The sequence below is a fragment of the Medicago truncatula genome, chromosome 8, assembly GCF_003473485.1.
Source record: "Medicago truncatula cultivar Jemalong A17 chromosome 8, MtrunA17r5.0-ANR, whole genome shotgun sequence".
NCBI classification, from domain to species: domain Eukaryota; kingdom Viridiplantae; phylum Streptophyta; class Magnoliopsida; order Fabales; family Fabaceae; genus Medicago; species Medicago truncatula.
This window is the reverse complement of record NC_053049.1, coordinates 21951534-21976408: the sequence shown is the minus strand read 5'-3', so window position 1 is coordinate 21976408 and position 24875 is coordinate 21951534. Positions and strand designations below refer to the sequence as shown.

At 36.6% G+C, this 24875-nt stretch overlaps 1 protein-coding gene and 1 non-coding gene across 5 annotated transcripts; both read right to left on the bottom strand.

The window, feature by feature from the left end:
* Nucleotides 1-678: 678 nt before the first annotated feature.
* LOC112417662 (small nucleolar RNA R71) lies at nucleotides 679-785 on the bottom strand. Its single transcript, XR_003008254.1, has one exon. It is a non-coding gene; the product is annotated as a small nucleolar RNA R71 (small nucleolar RNA).
* A 16929-nt stretch (nucleotides 786-17714) lies between these two features.
* Nucleotides 17715-24392, bottom strand: LOC11406266 (uncharacterized). 4 transcript variants are annotated; one of them, XM_039828729.1, is made up of 10 exons: nucleotides 24148-24392; nucleotides 22985-23568; nucleotides 22842-22911; nucleotides 22628-22718; nucleotides 22144-22205; nucleotides 20913-21163; nucleotides 20719-20752; nucleotides 20489-20620; nucleotides 18711-18740; nucleotides 17715-18441 (listed from the first exon to the last, which is right to left on the bottom strand). In XM_039828729.1, exons 2-10 carry the CDS (start codon nucleotides 23030-23032, stop codon nucleotides 18251-18253), a joined length of 909 nt encoding a protein of 302 aa, XP_039684663.1. In that variant the 5' UTR covers nucleotides 23033-23568; nucleotides 24148-24392; the 3' UTR covers nucleotides 17715-18250. The 4 variants fall into 4 exon arrangements, with proteins under 4 accessions (XP_039684663.1, XP_024628429.1, XP_003628490.1 ...); XM_024772661.2 differs by having other exon boundaries at nucleotides 20719-20758; nucleotides 24148-24391; XM_039828730.1 differs by having other exon boundaries at nucleotides 18302-18441; nucleotides 18663-18740; nucleotides 20719-20758; nucleotides 24148-24391.
* Nucleotides 24393-24875: the final 483 nt, after the last annotated feature.

The window sequence follows — 24875 nt, the reverse complement described above, 5'->3', positions numbered from 1 at the left end:
AGGTTAATTAAATTAAACTACTCCCTGTCGGAACGACACTCTTTTATACTACTTCGGTAAGACCGTGCACTTGCGGTTTTATCTCATCAAGTTTTTGGCGCCACTGCCGGGGAGTAAAACTAATTTGATTAACTCTTTCTTTGTGATTAGAACTCTCTTCTCTTCCTCTTTTCTTCTACTTCTTTCTTTGTATTACCACTAACTTCTTGGGTTCTCGGTTTCTTATGCGAAGAAGTAAAAGTCTCGGAGAATTTATTCATGAGATCGAAAGATATTTCCATAAGAAAAAGAGAGATGCACAAAATAATACTGCTATGGCTGAACGCACTCTCAAAGAGTATGCTACTCCTTCAACGGAAGAGCCACAAGCTATTATCGTGTACCCAATGGTTGAGGGTAATAACTTCGAGATCAAGCTTGCACTACTCAATTTGGTGCAGCAAAATCAGTTTTCTGGATCACCCACTAAGGATTCAAATCTCCATATTTCTTCCTTCCTTAAGACTCAGTGGCGCCATAAAAGAGAACCAAGAAGCTGTAAGACTTCATCTCTTTCCCTTTTCCTTAAGGGATAGAGCTAGAGCTTGGTTCCATTCCCTAGAAGTCGGTTCCATCACTTCATGGGACGATATGAGGCGAGCATTCCTTGCCCGATTTTTCCCCCCATCTAAAACCGCTAAACTTAGAGATCAAATTACGCGGTTCAATCAAAAAGATGGGGAGTATCTCTATGAAGCGTGGGAGCGTTTCAAGGAAATGCTTAGACTTTGTCCCCACCATGGCTTAGAAAAATGGCTTATAGTCCACACGTTTTATAATGGCTTGTCATATACCACTAAGATGTCTGTTGATGCAGCTGCATGTGGAGCTCTAATGAACAAAAATCATACGGAGGCCTATTCCTTAATTGAAGACATGGCTCAGAATCATTACCAATGGACCAACGAGAGAGCCGTCACCGCTCCTACTCCCTCTAAGAAAGAGGCAGGTATATACGAAGTCTCTGAATATAACCACCTTGCTGCTAAGGTTGAGGCATTAACCCAAAAATTTGAAAAACTTAATGTTAATGCTGTCACACCTTCTTCTGCATCCCCTCCTTGTGAAATCTGTGGTATATCCGGTCATATCGGTGTTGATTGTCAGTTAGGTAGTGCTGCCAATATTGAGCAACTGAATTACGCTCAATTTAACCAAGGAACGAGGCCAAATCAAAAATTTTACAAAAATCCTCAAGGTTCCTATGGACAAGTAGCACCACCTGGCTATACAAACAACCAGAGAGTGGCTAAGAAATCAAGTTTGGAGATTCTGTTGGAAAATTGCATAGCTAATCAAAATAAAAATCTTCAAGAACTGAAAAACCAAACAGGATTTCTGAACGGCTCTCTCTCCAAACTCACTACCAAGGTTGATTCCATCGCCACACACACCAAAATGCTTAAGACCCAAATCTCCCAAGTAGCCCAACAAGTGGCAACCTCTTCTCAAACACCAGGAGTCTTTCCTGGTCAACCTGAAACAAACCCCAAAGCTCATGTCAACGCTATTTTTCTTGGGGGTAGTAAGCTAGAAGAGACCGTTGCTAAAGCCAAAAGTGTCAAGGGAGAGAGTGTTAAGTGTCTAGGTAAGAAAGGTGTGATAGAAAGTGAGAAATTGCTTGATAAGGACAAAGCCCTTACACCATTAAGGCTTACTAAGCTCAACTTGGTGACTCAGTTCACTAAATTCTTAAACATACTTCAAAAGATTTGCATTAAGATTCCCTTTGCTGAAGCTTTATCTCGTATGCCTCTATACGCCAAGTTTTTAAAAGAAATTTTTTCAAAGAAAAAGGCTATAGATCATAATGAAACAAAAGCTTTGACAAGGGAAAATAGTGCAATCATCAAGAAGCCTCCTACAAAGCTTAGAGATCCAGGAAGCTTTGCCATCCCTTGTATGATAGGGAGTGAAACCTTAAACCAAGCCTTATGTGATTTAGGAGCTAGTGTTAGCCTGTTGCCCTTACCCCTCTTTTAAAGGCTGGGGTTGGGAGAGTTAAAGCTTACCGAAACAACATTGAAGTTAGCCGATCGTTCTGATATCCAACCTGTCGGAAATGTCGAGGACATCCCCGTTAAAATAGAAGGGATAGACATCCCAACTGATTTCATGGTGCTTGACATAGATGAGGACAATGAGTGCCCTATAATTTTAGGACGACCCTTTCTCGCCACTGCGGGTGCTATAGTAGATGTTCAGAATGGTCGGATTATTTTTCAAGTGAGTGATGAGCTGATAGGGTTTGAGTTGGAGAATTATATGAAAGGTCCCGCTCTCTATTCTTGTAACGTGATTAAAGGTCATGATGCGAAAGAACGCTCATTAGCGTCATCTACACAATATGACCTCTTTGATCCCTTCAAAGGACTCTTTCTTAAAACGTCAAGCTAATGACTATAAAGAAGCGCTTCGTGGGAGGCAACCCACGCATTTAACTGCTTTTGTTTTGCTTTGTTTTTGTTATTTTAAGTATTTTGTAGGTAATTGTCCGAGTCGGATTCAAGAAAACAGAAGATTTTGAAGCCTCGTCCTCTAGAACCTTGGCACGGCCCGTGCTCACACTGGCACGGCCGTGCCAGACCTTGACAAACCAAAACTTGCCTTTGTTCCAGAAAGTTGGCACGGCCGTGCCCGATCATCAGGTAGGTATAACCACACCTTTTGGCCTTCTTCTTCCCTCTTTCTCCACCACAATCATCTCTCCACCTTCAAACTTCTCTCTAAAACCTCCATAACCACAAAACCCTAAACCTTCGTTTCTACCCCAAAACCTCACCAATTCACAAAATTTCTCCACCCCATCAATCACAAACACCATTCCAATCATAAACCCCCATTTAGAAACAACTTTCATCCATCCAAATCAACATCACCCAAATTCGTAACCCCTCCTAACCTAACCCAAAAACCAGAAATTCTTCCCCAATCTCCATAACCCAACCCCTAAAGCTCACTTAAACCTTCACCACATCACTAAACCAACCTTTTCCACCAAAACAAACCAAGGACAAACCATCACCCTTTCACACCAAAATCAAGGTCAAGGCAATGGCTTCAAAGAGAAGTGGAAAAGAAGTTGCAAGCTCATCAGGGGGACCTCCTCCAAAGAAGAAAACACAAGCCAAGAATCATGGCATCACTTTCAGGGACAACAAGCAAAGAGATAGGTACAAAATTCTAATCTCTAAACCTTTACATCCTTGCAGGTGCCCTGATAACTATGACTTGAATAAGCTAGGACTTAAAGACAATGTGTTTAATCTGCTAGAAAGGTTAGGATGGGTTGATATGTTGAGACCTATGAGAGGTTATGAGAATTTCACCTACGAATTTTTAAGTTCTATTGTTTTTACGAAAGATAGGTTGAATTTTGATAACCCTAACCATAGAGTTTCTTCCGGCTTATGAATATTGATTACGAGATGTCTCTTCAACACTTTTGTGATGAGATGGGCTTCGCAAATGCGGGGTTCATCCACGACTCTTGGAATCAAGATTTAAAGCCGGTTGACTATCAACCCGCCGCCTTTTGGGAGCGAATTACAGGTCTTGACCAGTTTAACACACGTGCCAACAAAGCTAGCAACATTCACAAACCTGTACATAGGTACCTTCAAAGGGTTATGGCTTGCACTATTAGGGGAAGGACTGAACTACGAAACACTAGGAACGATGAACTCTTCATGTTATGGGCTATGCTACACAACCAACCCGTTAACACTTGCTTTTACTTGCTTGACTACCTTTCCCTTATAAGAAATAGGTCCAATAGTAGGGGAGAAATCGTAGTTGGTGGTACCATAACATACATAGCTAGGAAGTTAGGCGTGAGTGAAGACCAAGGGATAAACAAGATTGAGGGAAACAATAGGCTAAACATAGAAACCCTTGTTGCTATGAATTTCATTAAGATTCACCCACCCATGACTTATGCACTTCAGCTTTGCATACCTCTTTTGTTTCTACTTCCTAACCCATCTCGTACTAACCCCGAGGTGGAGGAAAATTTGTTGTATGTTGGTGATGGATTACAGGTACATGAAGAGCATAATCAAGGTGACGAAGAAGGTGCACACATGCACCATGAAGAGGAGCCCCATGACCATAACACCGACAATGAAAGATTGGCATGGATGCAAACCGAGGTACAAAGAATAAGCACCGAGCAACAAAGGCAAGGTGTTGAATTATCCGGGCTAAGAAATGATGTCCTAAGGGGCAACCGCATATCCGAAGAAAATAATCAAATGCTTCGGAACATGATGCAACACTTCAACCTCCAAGTTCCTCCCTATGGACCTCAATAAAAATGTGAGCTTTCCTCTTCCTCTTTTTCACCTTATCTCTTCAATCTCTATCTCATCCTTCTCCTTCGTCTTTTTTTTATCCTATCTTGAATCATTGAGGACAATGCTTCTACTAAGTGTGGGGGGAGCCTAATAAAGTGTCTTTAGTCGTAGTGTTTCCAAACTCCCTTGAACTTTATTCTTTTGTTTTTGTTTTATTGTAAAAGGCATGAATAAGCGGCTCATTTTTTAATGTTTTATTATGACATAAATTTTTTGTTGTCTCTCCAATGGTCGTTTCTTGTACATGAAAGTGATTTCTTGTGTTATAAGTATTCTTGCTATACCCACATCAAGTTTTATTGTGAAATTAATTCTCCAATGAGAAAAGCACCTAGTTGCAATCCTTGAGTAAGTGTATGAGTAGGTATTTTAAGGAACACGTTCTAGCTTTAATGGTAACTTGGACCCTTAAAAATCTTCAGAGTAAAAGTAGTGTAAGTTTCTGTGGGAATAATTTTAATGTGATGAAATGTGTAAACCGAAATGGGGCGGAAGGATATCACCACACGTCGAGGAAAGGATACCCTCTCACTGACTTCCTAAATGTGGTGATGACTTCTCAAACAAATTGTGCTTGAATTAAACCCTCTAAAAAGAGGAACTTCCTAAGTGAAGTAAACAAGTTGTAGCACTACTTAGGGTGATCATAGAAACTTGGAGGAAAGGATACCCCCTCACAGACTTCCAATGTGAAATGATAGCCCCTAGGCATCTACAAGCCCCCAAATGTATAAATTCATCAAATCTATCTTAACTCTCCCACTTCTCTTATATGAAATGAAAAAAAGATTTTTCTCGGTCATTTTAGTGTTAAGGTTAGAACCTGTTCCTCATAATATATATCTTATACAGGAGCAAGAAAAGGGTTGGACTACACACACATACACTCACTTAAGATTTGTTGTTGGGTTGAATAAGTTTACAAAGAATACTTGAAGTTGTGATTAGTGTACGTTGAAATGAAACCTCGAGGGAGACATAAGCTTTTATTTAAAGTGTCATATATTAATCCTTTTGTTGCTGCCATGTCTATGTCTTTTGCTTGAGGACAAGCAAAGATTCAAGTGTGGGGGAGTTTGATGAGTCATTTATTGACTATTTTTATATGCTTTTTAGTTTAGTTTTAATTATATTTTATTTTATTTTATATTAGCATTATTTCCTTTTTAGGATAGTTTACTACAAATTGCATTTTATTTTATTTCAGGAATGAATATTGGATGGATTGAGTCTTGGAGCAAAAGAAAGGGGCTTAGAGCCGATTGGATGCAAAAATATGAAGATTGAGAGACAAAAATATGTCTCCTCACAGTCAGAAGCTTGGCACGGCCCGTGCTAGCCTTGGCACGGCCGTGCCACCATCCAGAGTGCCTTTTGCTGCTTTTGCTTAGATTTTAAGCTACTCTATTTTTAGCCCGAATGTAATAGCTTAGATTTTAAGTCGAATGATTGCTATAAATAGAGTAGCCATTCATCACAAATATTCATCTTTACTTGGAATACAATAAGTGACAATTGCTTTTCTAATTAAAGTTCTTTTCTTTTCCTTTATTTTCTTGTCATTTACCTTTATGCTTTCTCTCTTCTCCCCCATGTCTACGATGAACATGAGTGAGTAGACTTCTCCTTGTCTTGGGATTGTTGGATAAGTCTAAATGACATAATCCTAATCAAGCCAAGCTCTCAGCCTTAATCTTATGTAACCCTAATTTCTTATCTAAATTCACCGCTTAAACATGGATAAACCATTATCAAACTGTGGAAACGAAAGTGGAGGTTTTGATAATTGTTTATCCATTATTCCAAATATCAATTCATAAAACGAAAGTGGAGATTTGATATTCGAACAAGTGAATTCAGACAAGGATTGCAAAGTCAGCGAAATAGGCTTTGCAATCTTTGAGACATATACTTTCGATCTTCAAGGGAACTAATAACAATCAAGTCAGCGAAATAGGCTTGGTTGTTAGAGGAACCAAAATCTAATAGTAATCAAGTCAGCGAAATAGGCTTGGTTGCTAGAGGAACATAAGAGAAACTGTCTTGAGAAATTAGGTCTAGCATAACATTATAAGCTTTTAGTTTGGTTTGTGAAGGACTTGTTATTTAGATGAAACCAACGATCCCAAGGCTCCTTTTATTATTTTTACCTTTCAAACGCTTCAAAACCCACAACTTACAATTCTTCTCTATTCTAATCATTCCCAAAGGTTAATTAAATTAAACTACTCCCTGTCGGAACGACACTCTTTTATACTACTTCGGTAAGACCGTGCACTTGCGGTTTTATCTCATCAAAGAGAAAATGAAAGCGTCGCAGAGTCGACAAAAGAGTTATCATGATAAACGTAGGAAGGATCTTGAGTTTTAGGATGGAGACCACGTGTTTTTGAGAGTCACTCCTGTGACTGGTGTTGGACGTGCTTTGAAGTCAAAGAAATTGACTCCGAGATTTATTGGTTTGTATCAGATATCGGAAAGAGTTGAAACGTTGGCGTATCGAGTAGGATTACCACCGCATCTTTCGAATTTACACGATGTTTTCCATGTTTCGCAACTTCGGAAGTATGTTCCGGATCCATCTCATGTGATCCAAAGTGATGATGTGCAAGTTAGAGACAACCTTACGGTAGAGACTTTACCGGTGAGGATTGATGATCGTAAAGTGAAGACGTTGAGAGGCAAGGAGATACCCCTTGTTAGAGTCGTTTGGGCTGGAGCGACTGGTGAAAGCTTGACGTGGGAGCTTGAGAGTAAGATGCTTGAGTCTTATCCAGAGTTGTTTGCTTGAGGTAAATTATCGAGGACGAAAATCTTTTAAGTTGCGGAGAGTTGTAACGCCCACTTTCGTTTATTTAATTATTTAATCGAGTTTAGGCAATTATATTATATTTATATAATATATGTGTGAGTTTTGTTGATTTAAGATGATTTAGATGATTTGAGTGATTTTGATGTGTTTTGATGATTTTATGAGATTATGAAACTTATTTTATTGTTAAATAAAATAAGATTTGAAAATAAAATAAAATATTTAGTTGAGGGCTGTTTTGAGATTTTAGAGAGTTTTGGGGGAGAAAGTGATGATAGGCGGCCTAAGAAGAAGGATGCTCCAGCTGAGATTACTTGTTTCAATTGTGGTGAAAAGGCCATAAGAGCAATGTTTGTCCTAAAGAGATAAAGAAATGTGTCCGGTGTGGCAAGAAGGGTCATATTGTAGCTGATTGCAAGCGTAATGATATTGTGTGCTTCAATTGTAATGAAGAAGGTCATATTGGTTCCCAATGCAAGCAGCCTAAGAGGGCGCCTACTACAGGTCGAGTTTTTGCTATGGCTGGTACTCAGACAGAGAATGAGGATCGTTTGATCAGAGGTACTTGTTATATTAATAATACTCCTTTAGTTGCTATTATTGATACTGGTGCTACGCATTGCTTTATTGCTTTCGATTGTGTTTCTGCTTTGGGTCTTGATTTGTCTGATATGAATGGAGAGATGGTTGTCGAAACTCCAACTAAGGGTTCGGTGACTACTTCTCTCGTATGTTTGCGATGTCCTTTGTCTATGTTTGGTCATGATTTCGAAATGGATTTAGTTTGTCTACATTTAAGCGGTATGGATGTAATTCTGGGTATGAATTGGTTAGAGTACAACCATGTTCATATCAATTGTTTTAGCAAGTCAGTGTGTTTCTCTTCCGCTGAGGAGGAAAGTGGTGCATAGTTTTTATCTACTAAGCAGCTGAAGCAAATGGAACGCGATGGTATTTTGATGTTTTCTTTGATGGCTTCTTTATCTATTGAGAATCAAGCAATGATTGACAAGCTATAAGTGGTATGCGACTTTCCTGAAGTTCTTCCAGATGAAATTCCTGATATGCCTCCTAAGAGAGAAGTCGAGTTTTCTATTGATCTTGTTCCTCGAACGAAGCCGGTGTCGATGGCACCTTATCGTATGTCTGCTTCCGAGTTAGCTGAGTTGAAGAAACGGTTAGAAGATTTGCTTGAGAATAAATTTGTTAGACCAAGTGTTTCACCTTGGGGAGCGCCCGTTTTTCTAGTGATGAAGAAAGATGGTAGCATGAGATTGTGTATTGACTATCGTCAGTTGAACAAGGTAACTATCAAGAATAGGTATCCACTTCCGAGAATTGATGATTTGATGGATTGATGAGTCATTTATTATCTACTTTTATATGTTATTTAGTTTAGTTTTAATTAGATTTAATTTTATTTTATATTAGTATTATTTCCTTTTCGAGCTATTTTACTACAATTGCATATTGTTATATTTCATAAACGAATATTTGATGGATTGAGTCTTGGAGCAAAAGAAAGGGGTTTTGGAGCTGATTCGGTACGAATATATGAAGATTCGGAGACAAAAATATATATCCCTAAAGTCAGAAGCTTGGCACGGCCCGTGCTAAGGTTCGCACGGCCGTGCCATCTCCCAAAACAACTTTTGCTGCTTTTGCTTAGATTTTAAGCTACTCTGTTTTAGTTTACTTGTGGAACATTCTAGTGATTGCTTAAATTTTAAGTTGAATGTAAACTATAAATAGAGTAGCTAGCCATCACAAATATTCATCTTTTCTTGGAATACAATATGTGACAATTGTCTTTCTAATAAAAGTTCTTTTAGTTTCTTGTTATTTACTTTTATGCTTTCTCTCTTCTTCCCCTTTGTCTACGATGAACATTAGTGAGTAGACTTCTTCTTGTCTTGGGATTGTTGGATAAGTCTAAATGACATAATCCTAATCAAACCAAGCTCTAATCCAGAGTTGTTTGCTTGAGGTAAATTTTCGAGGACGAAAATCTTTTAAGTTTGGGAGAGTTGTAACGCCCACTTTCGTTTATTTAATTATTTAATCAAGTTTAGGCAATTATATTATATTTATATAATATATGTGTGAGTTTTGTTAATTTAAGATGATTTAGATGATTCAAATGATTTTAATGTGTTTTGATGATTTGATGAGATTATGAGACTTATTTTATTGTTAAATAAAATAAGATTTGAAAAAAAATAAAATATTTAGTTGAGGGCTGTTTTGAGATTTTAGAGAGTTTTAAGGGAGAAAGTGAGATAAGATAAGAAATAGGAAAGAGATATAATGGGAGAAAAAGGGAGAAAAAGCCAAGAGAAGAGAGAATCACTAGGAGGGATGCGATTTCTTCATACAAGGTAAGGGTGAGACTAATAATAAAATAATATTGATTGTTATGATTCTGATGATTAATTGACAAAGTTAGGATTGAATTAGAAAAGTTTTGAAATTAGGTCAAATCCCTAAAATTGATGATCAAACGGTAAAACTTGATTAGATTGATGTAGAAACCGTCCTATAACCTTAGAATATGTTTAGGATGAATTCTGGAATTGAAACTAGGCTTAGAACCATGTTAGTTGATGAAATTTTTGTAAAAACTACATTCTGCCCGAGCCAAAGTTCATCGCTCGCCATAGCGAGCAATGATCCTCACCTCGCGAGGGATGAATGTTCATCGCTCGCCACGCGAGCCATAACCCTTCTCCTCGCGAGTTACTTGTTGTAGCTTGCCACGGCGAGCAACCCTACTCGCCCTAGCGAGCTTGACCAGAGAGCATGTCGAATTCTGAGTTTTTGACTTTTGAGTTGAACCTTAGATGCTTTTGAGTACCTTTAAGTGTCTACTATTGATTAGAGAATGATTTAGAACAACATTGAACCTGGAACAACCTTAGTTGGGAATCTGGCTAGTACTCGCCATGGCAAGCAGATGCTCTCGCCTCGCGAGCACTTCCAGAACTGAGTGCATTTGAGGATTGTGAGACCTGAGTTGTTCGGATTGGTTAGGAAAGGAACTTTAAGTACTAATGAGACCTATTGAAGATATTGACTAAGAACTGTGAAGCTTTTATGAAATGTTAAGTGAATATAAAGTGAATTATGGATTGATTGCATTTACTTGAATTATTATTGAATGATCAAGAAATTGTTGAAAGTTAAATTGTTATTTAACTGATTTTGGATTATGTTGAATGTGATATCCCATTTATGCTGTTTACTGTGATAAATGTTTAGAAATTTATATTTTGGGAAAACGGGGTGTTACATCAAGCAAGTCCTCCAACTGTTTCTTCAATTCAGCTAACTCAGACGCTGACATACGATAAGGTGCCATCGACACCGGCTTCGTTCCCGGAACAAGGTCAATTGAGAACTCAACCTCCCTCTCTAGTGGTACATTTGGAATCTCATCCAGAAAAACTTCAGGAAATTCATTCACCACTGGTAACCTGTCAATCACAACTTGGTTTTCTAACGACAAATATGCCATTAAAGAATGCATCAGAATTCCATCACGTTCTAGTTGTTTCATCTGTTTCGTAGACAAGAACTCCACTTCACCCTCTTCTTCAACAGAAGAAAAATGCACCGTCTTACTAAAACAATTTATATGAACTCGGTTATACTCTAACCAATTCATCCCAAAAATAACATTCATACCCGTCAACGGCAAACATACTAAGTCGACCTCAAAATCTCTACCAAACATAGACAATGGACACCTTAAACAAACAAGAGAAGTAGTTACTAAACCCTTAGCTGGAGTTTCAACAACCATTTCTCCTTTCATATAAGATAAAACCAAACCCAACTTATATGCACATTCAATAGCAATGAAACAATGAGTAGCACCAGTATCTATAATAGCAATTAAAGGAGTACTATTAAAGAAACAAGTACCTCTGATAAGTCGGTCCTCATTAGTAGTCTGCGTACCGGTCAATGCAAACACTTTTCCACCGGTTCTAACCTTCTTCGGCTGTGTGCACTGAGAACTGATATGGCCCTCTTCATTGTAGTTATAGCAAACAACGTCTCCCCTCTTACAATCAGCTAATGTGTGACCCTTCTGACCACACCTGAAGCACTTCTTCTCATCTTTGGTACAAACATTACTCTTGTGGCCTTTATCGCCACACTTGTAACAAACTATCTCAGCAGGAGCATCTCTCCTATTGGGCCTCCTCTCATCATTCAATCTTTGCTTTCCCTTGTCAGCAGGGGCACTGTACGGTTTAGGACGACTCTGCTGTCCCTTACCACTTCGCTCACTCATCACCTTATAATGATCTTTTGTGTCCTCCTCATAGATCCTGCAACGACTTACCAAATCAGAGAAAATTCTAATCTGTTGATACCCTATGGCTCTCTTGATGTCAACTCTCAAGCAATTCTCAAACTTTATACATTTGGAGAATTCAGCTGTCTCCGCTGTATAGTGAGGGTAGAACTTTGCAAGTTCCACAAACTTTGCAGCATACTCAACAACAGACATGTTACCCTGCTTCAGCTCCAGAAATTCAATCTCTTTCTTACCTCGGACATCTTCCGGGAAGTACCTGTTCAGAAATTCTCTCCTGAACACCGCCCAAGTCACTGCAGCTCCATCCTTTTCCAACACAGGTAGCAAAACTTACCCACCAGTCATCTGCCTCCTCAGCCAACATATGCATCCCGAACCGCACCTTTTGCACTTCAGAGCACTGCATGACCCTGAAAATCCTCTCCACTTCCTTAAGCCACTTCTGGGCACCATCGGGATCATACCTTCCCTTGAATGTTGGGGGATGATTCCTCAAAAAGGTCTCCAGCATCCTCACTTCTCCATTACCAGCTCCAGTTGCGGTTGCTGTTGAACAGCTTGAGCTACAGCCTCAAGTGCAGTAACAATAGCAGCATCGTTTCTACCAGCCATCTTAAGATTCTACATAAGAAATAACCATTCAGAACAACAACAAAACAACATTAGAGTTGAAACTCTATCCTAGGTGGCTCAACACGACTCTACTACTCGGCCGGACGGACCAACCTGCTCTGATACCAATTGTAACACCCTGTTTCCCAAAATCAATTAAATAATAATAATTCAACATCAGAGTAAAACCCAAACGGACATGTCACACTATGTAACATCCCAGACTGCTTTCAGGATTGCCGACTGACCCCACAAACCAACACGAGTCTTTTCAGTGTGTTTTTGTCCTCACTCGCACGCTTACCGGGAAACTTCCCGATAGGTTACCCATCCCAATATTGCTCCAAGTCAAGCACGCTTAACTGTGGAGTTCTTATGGAATGAGCTACCGAAAAGAAGATGCATCTTGTTGATATAGGTAGTACCAAACAATTCTTATAAGCCTTCATTCAACCATGCAGTCCCATACCTGCACGGCCTCACGAACCCTCTCATTCCGGTGTGATTCGGTTCCTCTAGAAGCTGTCAGGAGCCGCTCATTGTCATGCCTTGTGCACCGGCGACCACTCCTCGCCCTCGTCAGCCTTGGGTGTTACACACTACATTTTCAAAATTTTCTTAAATAGAATATGAAAATCTATTTAATTAACATCCTTCAAAATTATCATTAAATCTGCAGCAGAATATTCTCATCAAAACAACAACAACAACTATTTAAACCTCCATAATAAATTCTTGGCATAAAAGCCTTAACAACATAAAATCCAATAACAAAAGGGCTACATCAGCAACAATCAAAATATGATACATAAGGAATGAAACATAATTAAGTAAACCCATCCCAAATGTATCAGAGCCTTAGACACTTGAGCCACCACCAACTACTCAGGATCACCTGCAAGTTACCCATAGGAAGGGCAACATTTTCAAGCAGAAGTGGTGAGATTCACAAAAATAATATAGATAAAGAATGCATCAATTGAATCTAACACCCTATCATAATAATTCATCAACATATATAAATATCATCATTATCAATATCAACAACAAATGGTAATTAAAAACCAACACAACGACTCATGCATCACACCACCACTCCTCTAAGACTCCTCTAACAACACCCATGCATGTGGTACCATAATCAGGGCCGAAGCCCTCACCGCTGTAGAATGGTTAAAGCATTCATTTTTCAGGACATAAGTCCTCACCGCTAAACACCGCTTTGAGCAACTAGTGTTCCACCGCTTTGAACGACAAGGCGTTCCAGAGCCGAAGCTCTCCCACTTTTATGCTTATGCAACTGACCCACTTGTCTATATCTACATACAACTCAACCTATGCATATATATGTATATGACTCACCACTCCAAAATGCAACATCATGTATGACTTAATTAAATGAAAGTATACATTCCAGCCAACATCAATTCAATATAACCACTTTAAACATCCCAGAAAAATACACCATTATAATAGCCATGCTCAAACATCAAGATAAATCAACCATCAACAAAACAGAACCAACAGTTCAAAGTTTGGGCAACTCGCCTCGTGAGTACTCCTACTCGTTATGGCAAACTCAAGAAAAGGGGCACTCGCCATGGCGAGTTCGAGGCGAACTCGAGGCGAACGATAATATGGTGCTCTCGGGAGTTTTGACAATTTTCTCACTAAATCATCAATTCTAAGCTCCCTATTCATCTTTTTAATCCAAAACTTGCTCCAGTCCTCTCTAAAATCATCTAGGTACTTAAAACTAACCAAATTACGGCTTATAACAACACTTTGGAAATCCAGTTTTTCTCACAGGTACTCGCCATGGCGAGTTGTCTCACTCGTGAGGCGAGCCATGAAGTTGCTCACTCGCTATGGCGAGCAAAGGCTACTCACGAGGCGAGCGATGAACTTCTGTACGGGCAGAATGCAGGTTTTTCCCAAAAATCCCATTTTCCTCCAATTCACTCCCCAAATCAGTTTACATATATGCAATGAAAGGTTGTATGCACTCGCAACCCATTTCTAACATCAATACAGCAATCCCTACTCTCAAAACCCATTAATTCAACAAAACCTAATTTTTCCCAACTCTTTCATAAACCTGTTAAAATCAAAATCAGAATTCAGAATCTATACAATTGCGGTAAACCTCACCCTTACCTTAGAATTGTAGAAAAAGCACAGCAAAAATCGGTTCCTAATCTCCTCTCCCTTGCTCTTGGTTTTTCTCCCAAAACTTGTTTGTTTCACGTAAAACGTATTCTGACTCTTTCTTTCTTTCTTAACTCCTTTCTTAACTTCTCTTTATTTTATTTACTCCCCCTTAATTCTAATAAATTCTAACATAACCCCCAAAACTCCAATTAATACTAATTCTCACTTATTCTAATTATTATTAAAATAAACTATATGATAAAATATAACACACCATAAAATCCACAAATATTATTTAAAATCATGAAAAAGACTCCACATAAATCCAAAATAATTAAAATAACGACTAAGGCATTACACATCTCCTCAGGTCAAACTCTTTGACCATATTAAATGATACCATTTTTACAAATATTGGCTAACAGAATCCCATCTGTTCCGTTTGAGAAACTAAAGCAAGTGCGTCCAGCCTCATGAAGTTTTTGTTAATTTATACAAGAAAATAATAATTACACTATGAATTATATACATATATATATGCAATACTACGGCAATAAACAAACAACAAACCTGACTCAATAACATTCTTCTACTTGAGGAACTCAATGATTTGCATTCTATTGCAGAAAGCCTTTCAAGATTTGGTGGAATCCCTCTAATTTCCTCAACAGATTTGCAGCGATCCAAATTAAGAACCCAAACAAGGTGACATTCATTAAGGCACTCGGGAAGAATTTTGAAATTGTTATTCGATAAGTCTAGCGTAACCATATTAACACAACACTTGAGAAATATTGGGAGGCATTCATCAAAGAGGTTGCAGCAATCTCGGAGACTAAGCTCTGTCACATTTGGAAACACTATAGAATAAATTTTATCATTATATTTTGGGAAACTGAATATTCCACATCCCCATAGTTGCGATAAAGTTTACTGAGATTTTGAAAAGAAGATGGCAATTCTCTTATGGAAGTATTATACAACGAAATATATTCTATATTTTTCATCTTGCATAATAATTTTGGAAAACTCGAGACTCCTACACTTGGAGAGTTCCAATTTCTTAAGTGATGCCAAACCTAATGGTGGAAAACGCTCGAGATTGCTGCAACCATCTGCATTCAAGATTTCAAGTTTACTTTGGTGTCTGATCGTCGAATTGTCAATTGTAATTAAATTCTTACAATTTTCAAACGATAACTTTTCTAAATTTGGAAGACCTGAGACATTACGTATATAGGTAAAATATTCACAATGGTATGACGTCAAGACTTTCATATTCTGGAACTTCTGCATAAACACAAGGAATTAGAAACAAATACATGAATTAAAAATCAAACATTTTACTTTCATGGAATTTTTTTTATGACGAAAACAAAATCATTGTGAATTTATAAATATATACAATTAGAAAGTGAAGTTATTTCACTTGCCTTGCTCAAAATACTAGATGATAGAGACTCCGATAAACATCCTTTCCATTTTAATACACTCAGACCGCTTGGAAAATACTTAAGAACTTCTTTTTATTCTTCTATACCTTTGAGGTCTCTAATCCATTCTAAAAACTTTTTATAAAAATTTTAAATCAATCCAACCCACCAAATAAATTTTTGAGGTGAACTACATTGATTTTGATCCATTTTCCTTGGATATGTAGGCAAAGAATTCTATCCTTCCAAATCAATAAAAACAACAAAAAAACATGATTTAGTAGCATGTGAAATATCTTCTAAGTTTGACAAACTTTAGTAGACTAACCAAATATTTGACGCACCTAACCAGATTTTAACAAATGTGTAGCCAGATTTTTTTATTACCAATTTCTCTCTTTCTTTATATTTATCTACATGATTTGAATGAAAGGAATATATTATGGTCACATTTGTGATGTTTGACTAATGAAAATAAATTGAGAGTTAAATGTAGCCAAATAATTGAAGCATATGATTACAATTTTACAAAGGCTTAACCATCTTATTTCGAGCGTTAATATTACTCATCTATATGTTTACCAACCTCACAATATCAAACTAAAGCAAAGAAACATAAGAGGTGGTCTCTACTGGTATTTACATGATAAGTTGGCTTAAAATGATATATTTTTCATAGGATAATTTCAAATAATCATATAATTGCAACATATAACCACAATTTTACAAAGGTGTAACTATCTTTTATATTCTATGTTCAGAATTATTCATTTATAATCTATAAGTTTATCGACGTCACAACATAAATTAATATAATTGTAGTCCAAGAAACATAAAAGGTGGTCACTATTGACATTTAATTCTTTGCTTTCTTTGCCAATGCAGAAGCTTCAAATTCTTCAGAATGATGTCAATGCCTACTTGCTTTTGTGTAGTCAAATCTTTGTCAACAATTGAGGGTGCTTGGTTTTAATATAACCTAGATTAAATAAAACAAAATTAAAACAATAAACTACTCATATAAACAAGTTAGAATTGACGTTCAATAAATTAAATTTTACATCAAATCAATGCACAAAGTTTTCATTACCAAGTAAACACAACCCAACTCAGTGTTGAAATCAAATTGAAAATGCACCAAAAGAAATTCAATATCCCATATAGTAGTACCATTGTCATCCTTAAATCAAACATGTCAACAATGTTCAAAACAAGATAAAGTTAACACACCATAATTAGATACAACTTACATATATTACAAATTACACTAGCATAAGTCATTATAAGTAAAGAAAACTACACACAAATAAGTTCACAGCTGTGTAAACTTACAATCGGTATTGACATGCAAAAATAAACAAAAAAAAAAAACATGAAAAACAACCCAATTGTGTTAAAAAAGAAATGATAGTGAATCAAAGAAATCTAAGATGAAGATATTTGTAGCCAAATCCAAAATGGATCCCCTGGAACTATAAGTACAGAGTAACATAACTAGCTGTACAATCAAAAAGGCCCCTGTAACCCCATGAAGCTTGACCAGAGATACACAATCAAATGCAATAAAGACCAACACATCCAAAACTTGAATACAACTGAAAGCTATGAATAATTTTATTTATGGAAAATGCTATCTACTACTGTCCTTGGTTAAGAAAGCAAATATAATAATAATTTCTTGAAACTTAATCACTCCCTTAAAAATGTGAAAATTGTTCTTTTCATTTCAAAAGTTATTGGACACTAGTTAACATGACCCTTTATTTATTTTTGAAATGAAAGCTATGAATAATTTAGAAGAAATAATATGAACTCACGTTAAAGTGACTAAAATTAAAGACAGACCGTGGAAGATGAAAAAAAGGATGGCGCCACACTAAATTTGAAGAAAGAAAAAAAAAGAAGCAAAAGGGATAAGTCAAGTGTAGAATCGCCACAAAGGTATGAAAACCTTTGATTAACCAAGCAAGCAGTCTTCAGCAAGATACAAGAGGCACCAAGCTCTCCAAAATGCAAATTGCATAAAAAATTCCTTGATTGTAGTCTTACATAGGTATTTATAGGCTAAGCTTGAAAGCTGGAAGTAGCTTCTCGCGTTGATAAGTGCATTTACATATAAAATAACCTCAAACTAGGAAATAAATTCTCACTAGCCAATATAATGACTTGGAGTACTAATTGACAACATTAAGTTAGGCTAGAACACTAAAAAGGTCACAAAAATTTCAGTCTAAAAACAGTACGAAAACTGATACTAATAAAATAGATAAAACTTGGTCTTCTTGATTAGATGCAGTCCATGAATGTTTCTTGTATCTTTACTTGAGCCTCCCATTGTGTCTCCACTTCATTAATCAAATTAATTAGGTGACGTCATTTTCATGTTTTAGCCTCAAGTTTCATTCCTAGTTTCTCATCAATAGTCCAAATAATTGAAGTGGAAGGAAATATGTACATCAAAGCCATATCCAAAAGGTGGTGGGTAAACCGATGAAAATTTAAAGCCATGAAAAGAGAAACCTCATTGTTTCAAATTGATAACATGCGTCACCCTTTCAAAGAATATGGGGCACATGGTTGGACTGAACATGATGTCTTCCCTCATCCATTCTGGTGCTAATCTTTCAAGTGTGCCTAGAGATAAAACATGGTATAGCAGTTCTGCTTCCTCTCCAGGGGCTCTGCTAATCCATGATATACTGAAGGAGTAACCTATCATCAAGACAATAAGAACATTATAGCCAAGCATTGTAATAAAATGTTGAACTTTATTTCAAATTTTAACAATAAAATGAAGTAATGAAGGCCCTCGAGTACCATGTATCTAGTATAGGTTACTGTCCATGAATTTTTTACTGAACTGAATTTAGAAAAAAAAGAGGGGGAAAGAGGGATATTATTAGTTAAAATGACACTAAGGACTAACAACCCACGGGGGGATTTGAATTCCATCAGTTGAAGTTATAATGTTATGCTTTTACCACTGAGCCAGCACCTGATGGACTGCCAAGCTGAAAATAGAAAAAACAAATTTTTCAAAGTTTAAAGCCAAAAATGATACACAAGCTGATTGGCTTTTACATGATCAAAGCATCTAAAACATACAATTGAAATTTTTGTTTAGTCTCCCATACAACAACTGTTTGTTTAAAGAGAAAAAAAGAGACAGGAAAATAAGAGGATGAAATATTGGATGAACAGAAGAGGAATTTGGAAGATGTGCAAGGCAGAACGAAGATATATGCAGACAAAACGAGGAGAGATGTACCATTGATTGGGTTTGTTTGAAAGTTCAACCCTACTGGCTGCAATCATAAGTGAAGAGGCGTACTGATTTGCCAATTGCATTTCTACCAGCAATGAAAACAACAAAAAGCCATTTCTCAATAGCTGGAGTTGGCTACATAGACCAAACTGTCAAAATGTCCTATTGAAAACCATATATAAAGGAAAACCATTTAAATCTAAGTCCTTTATTCATGTCTATAGTATGTTTAGGTCTCCTTTGACCTATAACAGTTTACCCTCCATCCTATTTATTCTGCCAATGAGGCTCCGAAAAGTCTCCTCCACACATGCTCAAACTACATAAGGCAATATTCCACCATCTTTTCCAAAATAGGGATTAACCAAATTTCATCTCAAAACACATTTCATTCCTAATCATATTGTGTCATGCACATTCACTCATCGTTGTAGTTTTCTTGTGTTTTCAATATTGAGCTTTCTTTTCTGTTGAGCATCTACCACTACACATTTAACCTCATACAAAATTGCAAATTGCAAGTCTAGCAGTCCCCCAATAAAATTTTCCCTTAAATATGACTGGTGCTTTTCTCATTCAAAGCACCAGTTGATTTCATCCATCCCACTTGAATCCAATAGTTTATATTTCCCAATTAATTTGTATGATGGGTCCAATATATAAACCGCAAGATCTATGGAATGGTCTCCAAGTCACCTCTACACAAGAATTAGTATACTTCCTAGTTCCTACTAAAACTTACGATACATATACTCCTTTTTACTCCAGTTAAAAGAAAAATCACAAGCTTTCCAACTTGTCTTCAAATCTTTAGCTTATCAATTTATCCTCTTGAATCTCTAGTAGAAAAAAACCATATTATCTACAAATAGTATACATCATGACAGTGGCTAATCGATATGAAGATAGAGTTAAAGAGATGGACTCGGTTGATTCTAGAGCAGGCCTATAGTAGTAAGAAAATATTTTGTGGCACCACCTTGTGTTCTCACACCAGTCATGCTTGAGCATACTATTACAACTGATATTTCATGGTATTGGTCTTTCCATTTTCAACTGCCAAGTTATGGTCCTGTCAATTTTAAATGCTTTCAAATGAATTCAATCATAACCTGGTTATTGCTAGCCATTTCCACTTCCCACTTCTCTCGCATCAATATATCACCAACAGTATCCCTCAAACCCTTATTTAAAGAGCAAGTTTTACAATTCTGAGATTAGATTGAATCATATTTGAAGAATTTTAAAATTAGGGAATAAATATCATTAAACAAATGTAACAGTTTGATATTTGATAGTAATCGCTCTTAAGCTAGCACTCAAGCTCATTAAAGCATTGAGTCTTCTTCAAACAACATATACCCTGATTTCTAAATTCTTTAAATTTTAAACATCTCATTGCCCATTAATTTAACCTTACTAGAGTGTCTAAATTCGTATAATTACATTTATATGCATTTCTGTACTGAATCATATAAGAAAAGTATGAATTACCACTTGATTGATGCATTGCAGAGAGACATAATCGTCCAGTTTGACAGTCAGTGGATAATTTCATATCCAATGTATACTCAAAAAGAGCGTGAACAAGCCAGTTTTGATGATCACTTTCTTGTGTATCAACGCCTGTAAAACCCAATGAAGGATAAATAAAAAATATTGCTAAAACCCCATTGAAACAGTTCACATGTAAAGATGTATGAATACTAATTACTAACACCAACCTGATTGATCATTGGCCTTAGAAGAAGAGCACTCCTGCCGCTTTTCAAAACAAAATGCGATCATATTAAGGTGCTTAATGTATCCATCAAAATAATAAAATGAAATGTGCTTACAAAATTATAATTTGTATTCATATTCATATATAAATGAACACATGCAAATATATTCCAATTTAAGGGTTCTAATTCCTCACCTTATTGGAAGCATTCTCCTTGAGAAAGCTTCGTGTTGACTCTCTATCCACAGAATTACCTTCATTTTCAGATGGTATACACCTTGCTTCTATGTCCAATGCATCCTGTTCCTGCCTCATACGTTTTCTTGTCATTCTTATAGATGAGTTATTGGAGGTATTGTTCACGACTTTTCTGTTACTTAAATCACCGGAAGTTCCTTCCTTCAGAAGCTTTTGCAACTTCTCAACTTCTTCAAAAAGAGCTTCATCTGCCAAATGTTGACAACCAAATCCTCAGTAAAAAATGATATAAATGGAATAAATTTAAGGACAAGGAAGAACACAGAGAAGAACACTGAACCTACATTCACAAATCATAACACAATTGAACATGATCAAATTCTGACCTAGAATAAAGATTCCTGCAGAAGTTCCTATGATAAAGATCAACTAGGTAGTCATCATAATGGAGAGCACCTTGCCTTACTACTCTATTAAGAACTTAACCAAAAATAAGAGAAGTAACTAAAACAATTTCAGACTCAAAGCAACAAACTAAAAAACTATACTTAGGTTAGATTCTCATGCAAGTCAAGAAACGCCTGAAAGATAATAACTTTCATTATTTGCTTTTTGGGATGGATAAGTAAATCACTTAGTAATTCTGAAGAACCATGAATATCCCGTTGAAAAGAAAAATCAGGTGTTCTTTACTGAGTTGGTAGATATTACTGATATAAGCACGTTTTTTAAGTTGATAACTTATGACGTTTGAATTTGGTCTTTTGAACTAACTCAACCCCAAAATCCAGCTTTGGGATAAGGGTTGCCCGCCAATTCATAATTACTATTTGGGCCACATAACTAGTCAATGTGGGATTTTCATCACACTCCTTCACGCCCAAGATTAGACATTTAGAGCATAGAATTTAAATTGCTCATCCACAGATGCCTTGATAACAGGTGACCTAAATATATAAAATGAGCTTTGATACCATCAGAAGTTGGGCTTTAGGCCTAACTCATCCGAAATCATTCAAACATAAAAATAAAAAAACTTGTGATCATAATGATAATAAACTTCAATTATTATGAAAGATATCAGATAACATCCCGTGATCACCATGCCAATAAACTAAGATCTTGTAAGTACTATTTCCAAGTCTAACAGAAAATCTTTGATCAACCTCTGTACTATGATATTATTTAGCAGATATTTTCAACAACCACAAAAAAGATTGAGTCTCACTCTTCTTCTTTTCCTCCAATAAAAGCCTTTTATGTTCAACCAGTTCATTGTCTTTGGCAACCCTGGATGAGAAAAACAAATTTAAGTCTTCCATAGTCCAACACACACACACGCAACATCCACCACCACAAATAAATAAAAAATACATATATTTTTCTAGTAACACCCCAAAACATTCAGATACACCAAATCTATTTAAAATTGATATATATATATATATATATATATATATATTGGAAATAGTATCCGGCCCAAAGACCACCTAATTTGGGGGACCAATCCAAGAATTGTTAGCACATTGAACTTACGATCTTAGAGAGGAGCGCACTCATAAGTCCCAATTCATACACCACCGGGCCAAAATTGAATCATAATACACCAAATCGCTATTGTTCGTATAAATTTTTCAAAAACCCTTTTTTCAATTAATATCCATAAAAATCTACAAAATAAAGAAAGAGGGTATGAGTAGAATATTCCATACCTAACTGAAGTCAATTCATTACCCAAATCATTGATTTGTCCAAGAAGCTTATCATTTTCAGTCCTCAAGTGATCTATCACATCTTCCGCAGCTGTAACGCAAATTAATTCACACAATCACAAAGAATTACACTTCCTAAATAACTATTAGTAATTAAATTAACTTAAATAATCACACAAAGCACAGCACAAGCGTGTAAAATGAAGAATAGTACCAGAGACGAATTTGAGGAATTTGAGTTCTTGTTCCTTGTGAACATCTTCCAATTCGGAGAGTTTGTTAGTCTGCAACAATAAATAGGTCAGTGAGTAACAAAAAAGTTAAAAACGAAGAGAGAGAGAGAGAGAGAGAGAGAACCTTGAGAGTGGTGTATTTGGAGTAGAGTTTTTTGTAGAGAGCTTCCATTGTTTGGGGAATTAGGGTTTTGAATTTCGATTGAAACAGTAGCGGAGCCAGACAAAAAAGTTTGGGGTGGCTGCTATTAAAAAAACTTGCGGAAAAAATGGGAAAAAATACAAAGAGGTGCTACCTAAATACGTAACACCAATTCACCGAGAAAACCCAAAACCAACAATGGCATCAAACAATGAGGCCGAAGTATATACTAGCATAGAGCAAGCATACCCCTGCCTCACTCCTGAACTAGCCAAGCATCATTGAAAAGCATCCACCAAAGACAGAAAAACAGCTGCAAGCAGCGCTGATCTGCTACACCAGCAGCACCAAAAAACCAGTAAAAAACTGAAAACAGCAGAAAATAAACTGGCAGTAAGGCACAGACAGCTCCGAATACTAAACTATGATCTCTCCTATGGCTCTTGCTCTAGCTAGTTGTGAAACTCAAAGTTCTTTTCTAAGGTTTCATTTTATCATGAATAACTCTTCTTCTCTTCTCCAACATTAAGCTACAACCGCATAGCTATCTTCTTGCTCCAATATATCTAACATTACATAAAAATATTCACAATTTCAAAAAACCATCAAATATACTGCATTTTAACTGCATATCATTTGTATCTTTAAAGCAATTATATAAAGCAGAGCAAAGATGCAGAGACACTCTTATAAATACTAAAAAAATATTCACAAACTTGAGTCATCATCCATTCCACTCCATTGGCTTTCAATTTGGAGCAGTTTAAGATGTAAAAAGTTTAGTCCTACATCAATAATACTATGTTTCACATAAATTAATCAGTAGATTCCTCCAAGATTTTACCACAAAGACTTAAACAAGTAATTTCATTAGAAAGTGAAACTATCACTAGGCTATGATTAAAACTATGATTAAAAAATAAATCTTAGTAAAGAGAGTAAAGGTTATGCAATTATGAATTTATCAATTAACAAAGGACAGTAAATATGGTTACGACCAAAGGGGCAAAGAACAACAGTCAACAGGTTTAACAATTAGAGTTAACAATCAACTAAAGAACTCATGGAAATCAACTAAAGAATATGTAATCATCAAACAATAATCATAATTGAAGGAAATTACATTCAATTTCACATTAACTTACAAGTTACAACAATTAGGGTTTGTTGTGGAGAGAGATGTCTCTAAACTGAATAATCGAAACAGAAGATGGAGGAGTATGCAGCGGTGATGGATGGAGAAGGAGGAGAGTGGTCGCGGCTCACCAGCGGTGGTGTGGTGGTGGATGTACTGTTCGGTCGCTTGCTTTGGTTGGGAGAAGAATAGAGAATGCGTTCTCAGATGAAAGAGAAAGGGAAAGAAGAAATGAAACTGAATGGGAATTCTGCAAATTAATGAAGGGTATTATTGTCAATATTGACGGAAAAAGTCAGTCGGTAATCAAAGACAGATGAGAATTGCTCTTCGCACGTATGGTATGGCTGTGCCACACGAGTAAATTACGGAAATGCCCTTCGGTAGTAAACTGCCGAAGTTTTTAGGAAACCGGCGGCAGTTAACTGCCGAGGAAAACTCAACATAACCAGAACGCAGAACCACAGGTAGCTTTTAGAATGATGAAGATTTCCTCGGCAGTTAACTACCGAGGTTTTCTTCGGCAGTTTTCTTTGGTAGTTAACTGCCGAAATTGTTTAAGTTCATATTTCCTCGGTAGTTAACTACCGAGGTTTTCCTCGGCAGTTAACTGCCGCCGGTTTCCTAAAAACTTCGGTAGCAAACTGCCGAAGGGCATTTTCGTATTTTACTCGTGTGGCACAGCCAAACAACATGTGGGAACAGCAATTCTCAAGACAGATTCGTCATTAATATTAC

Bases quoted from the DNA above. Each gene is read 5' to 3' on its own strand.
- LOC11406266 (XM_024772661.2), bottom strand. From the start codon at position 23,032: ATGGAAGCTCTCTACAAAAAACTCTACTCCAAATACACCACTCTCAAG. The intron at 22,719-22,841 runs GTACTATTCTTC...TTTGCGTTACAG, and splicing joins ATTCCTCAAATTCGTCTCTG to CTGCGGAAGATGTGATAGAT. The intron at 20,621-20,718 runs GTTGGTGTTAGT...TGGGTTTTACAG, and splicing joins TAAGGCCAATGATCAATCAG to GCGTTGATACACAAGAAAGT.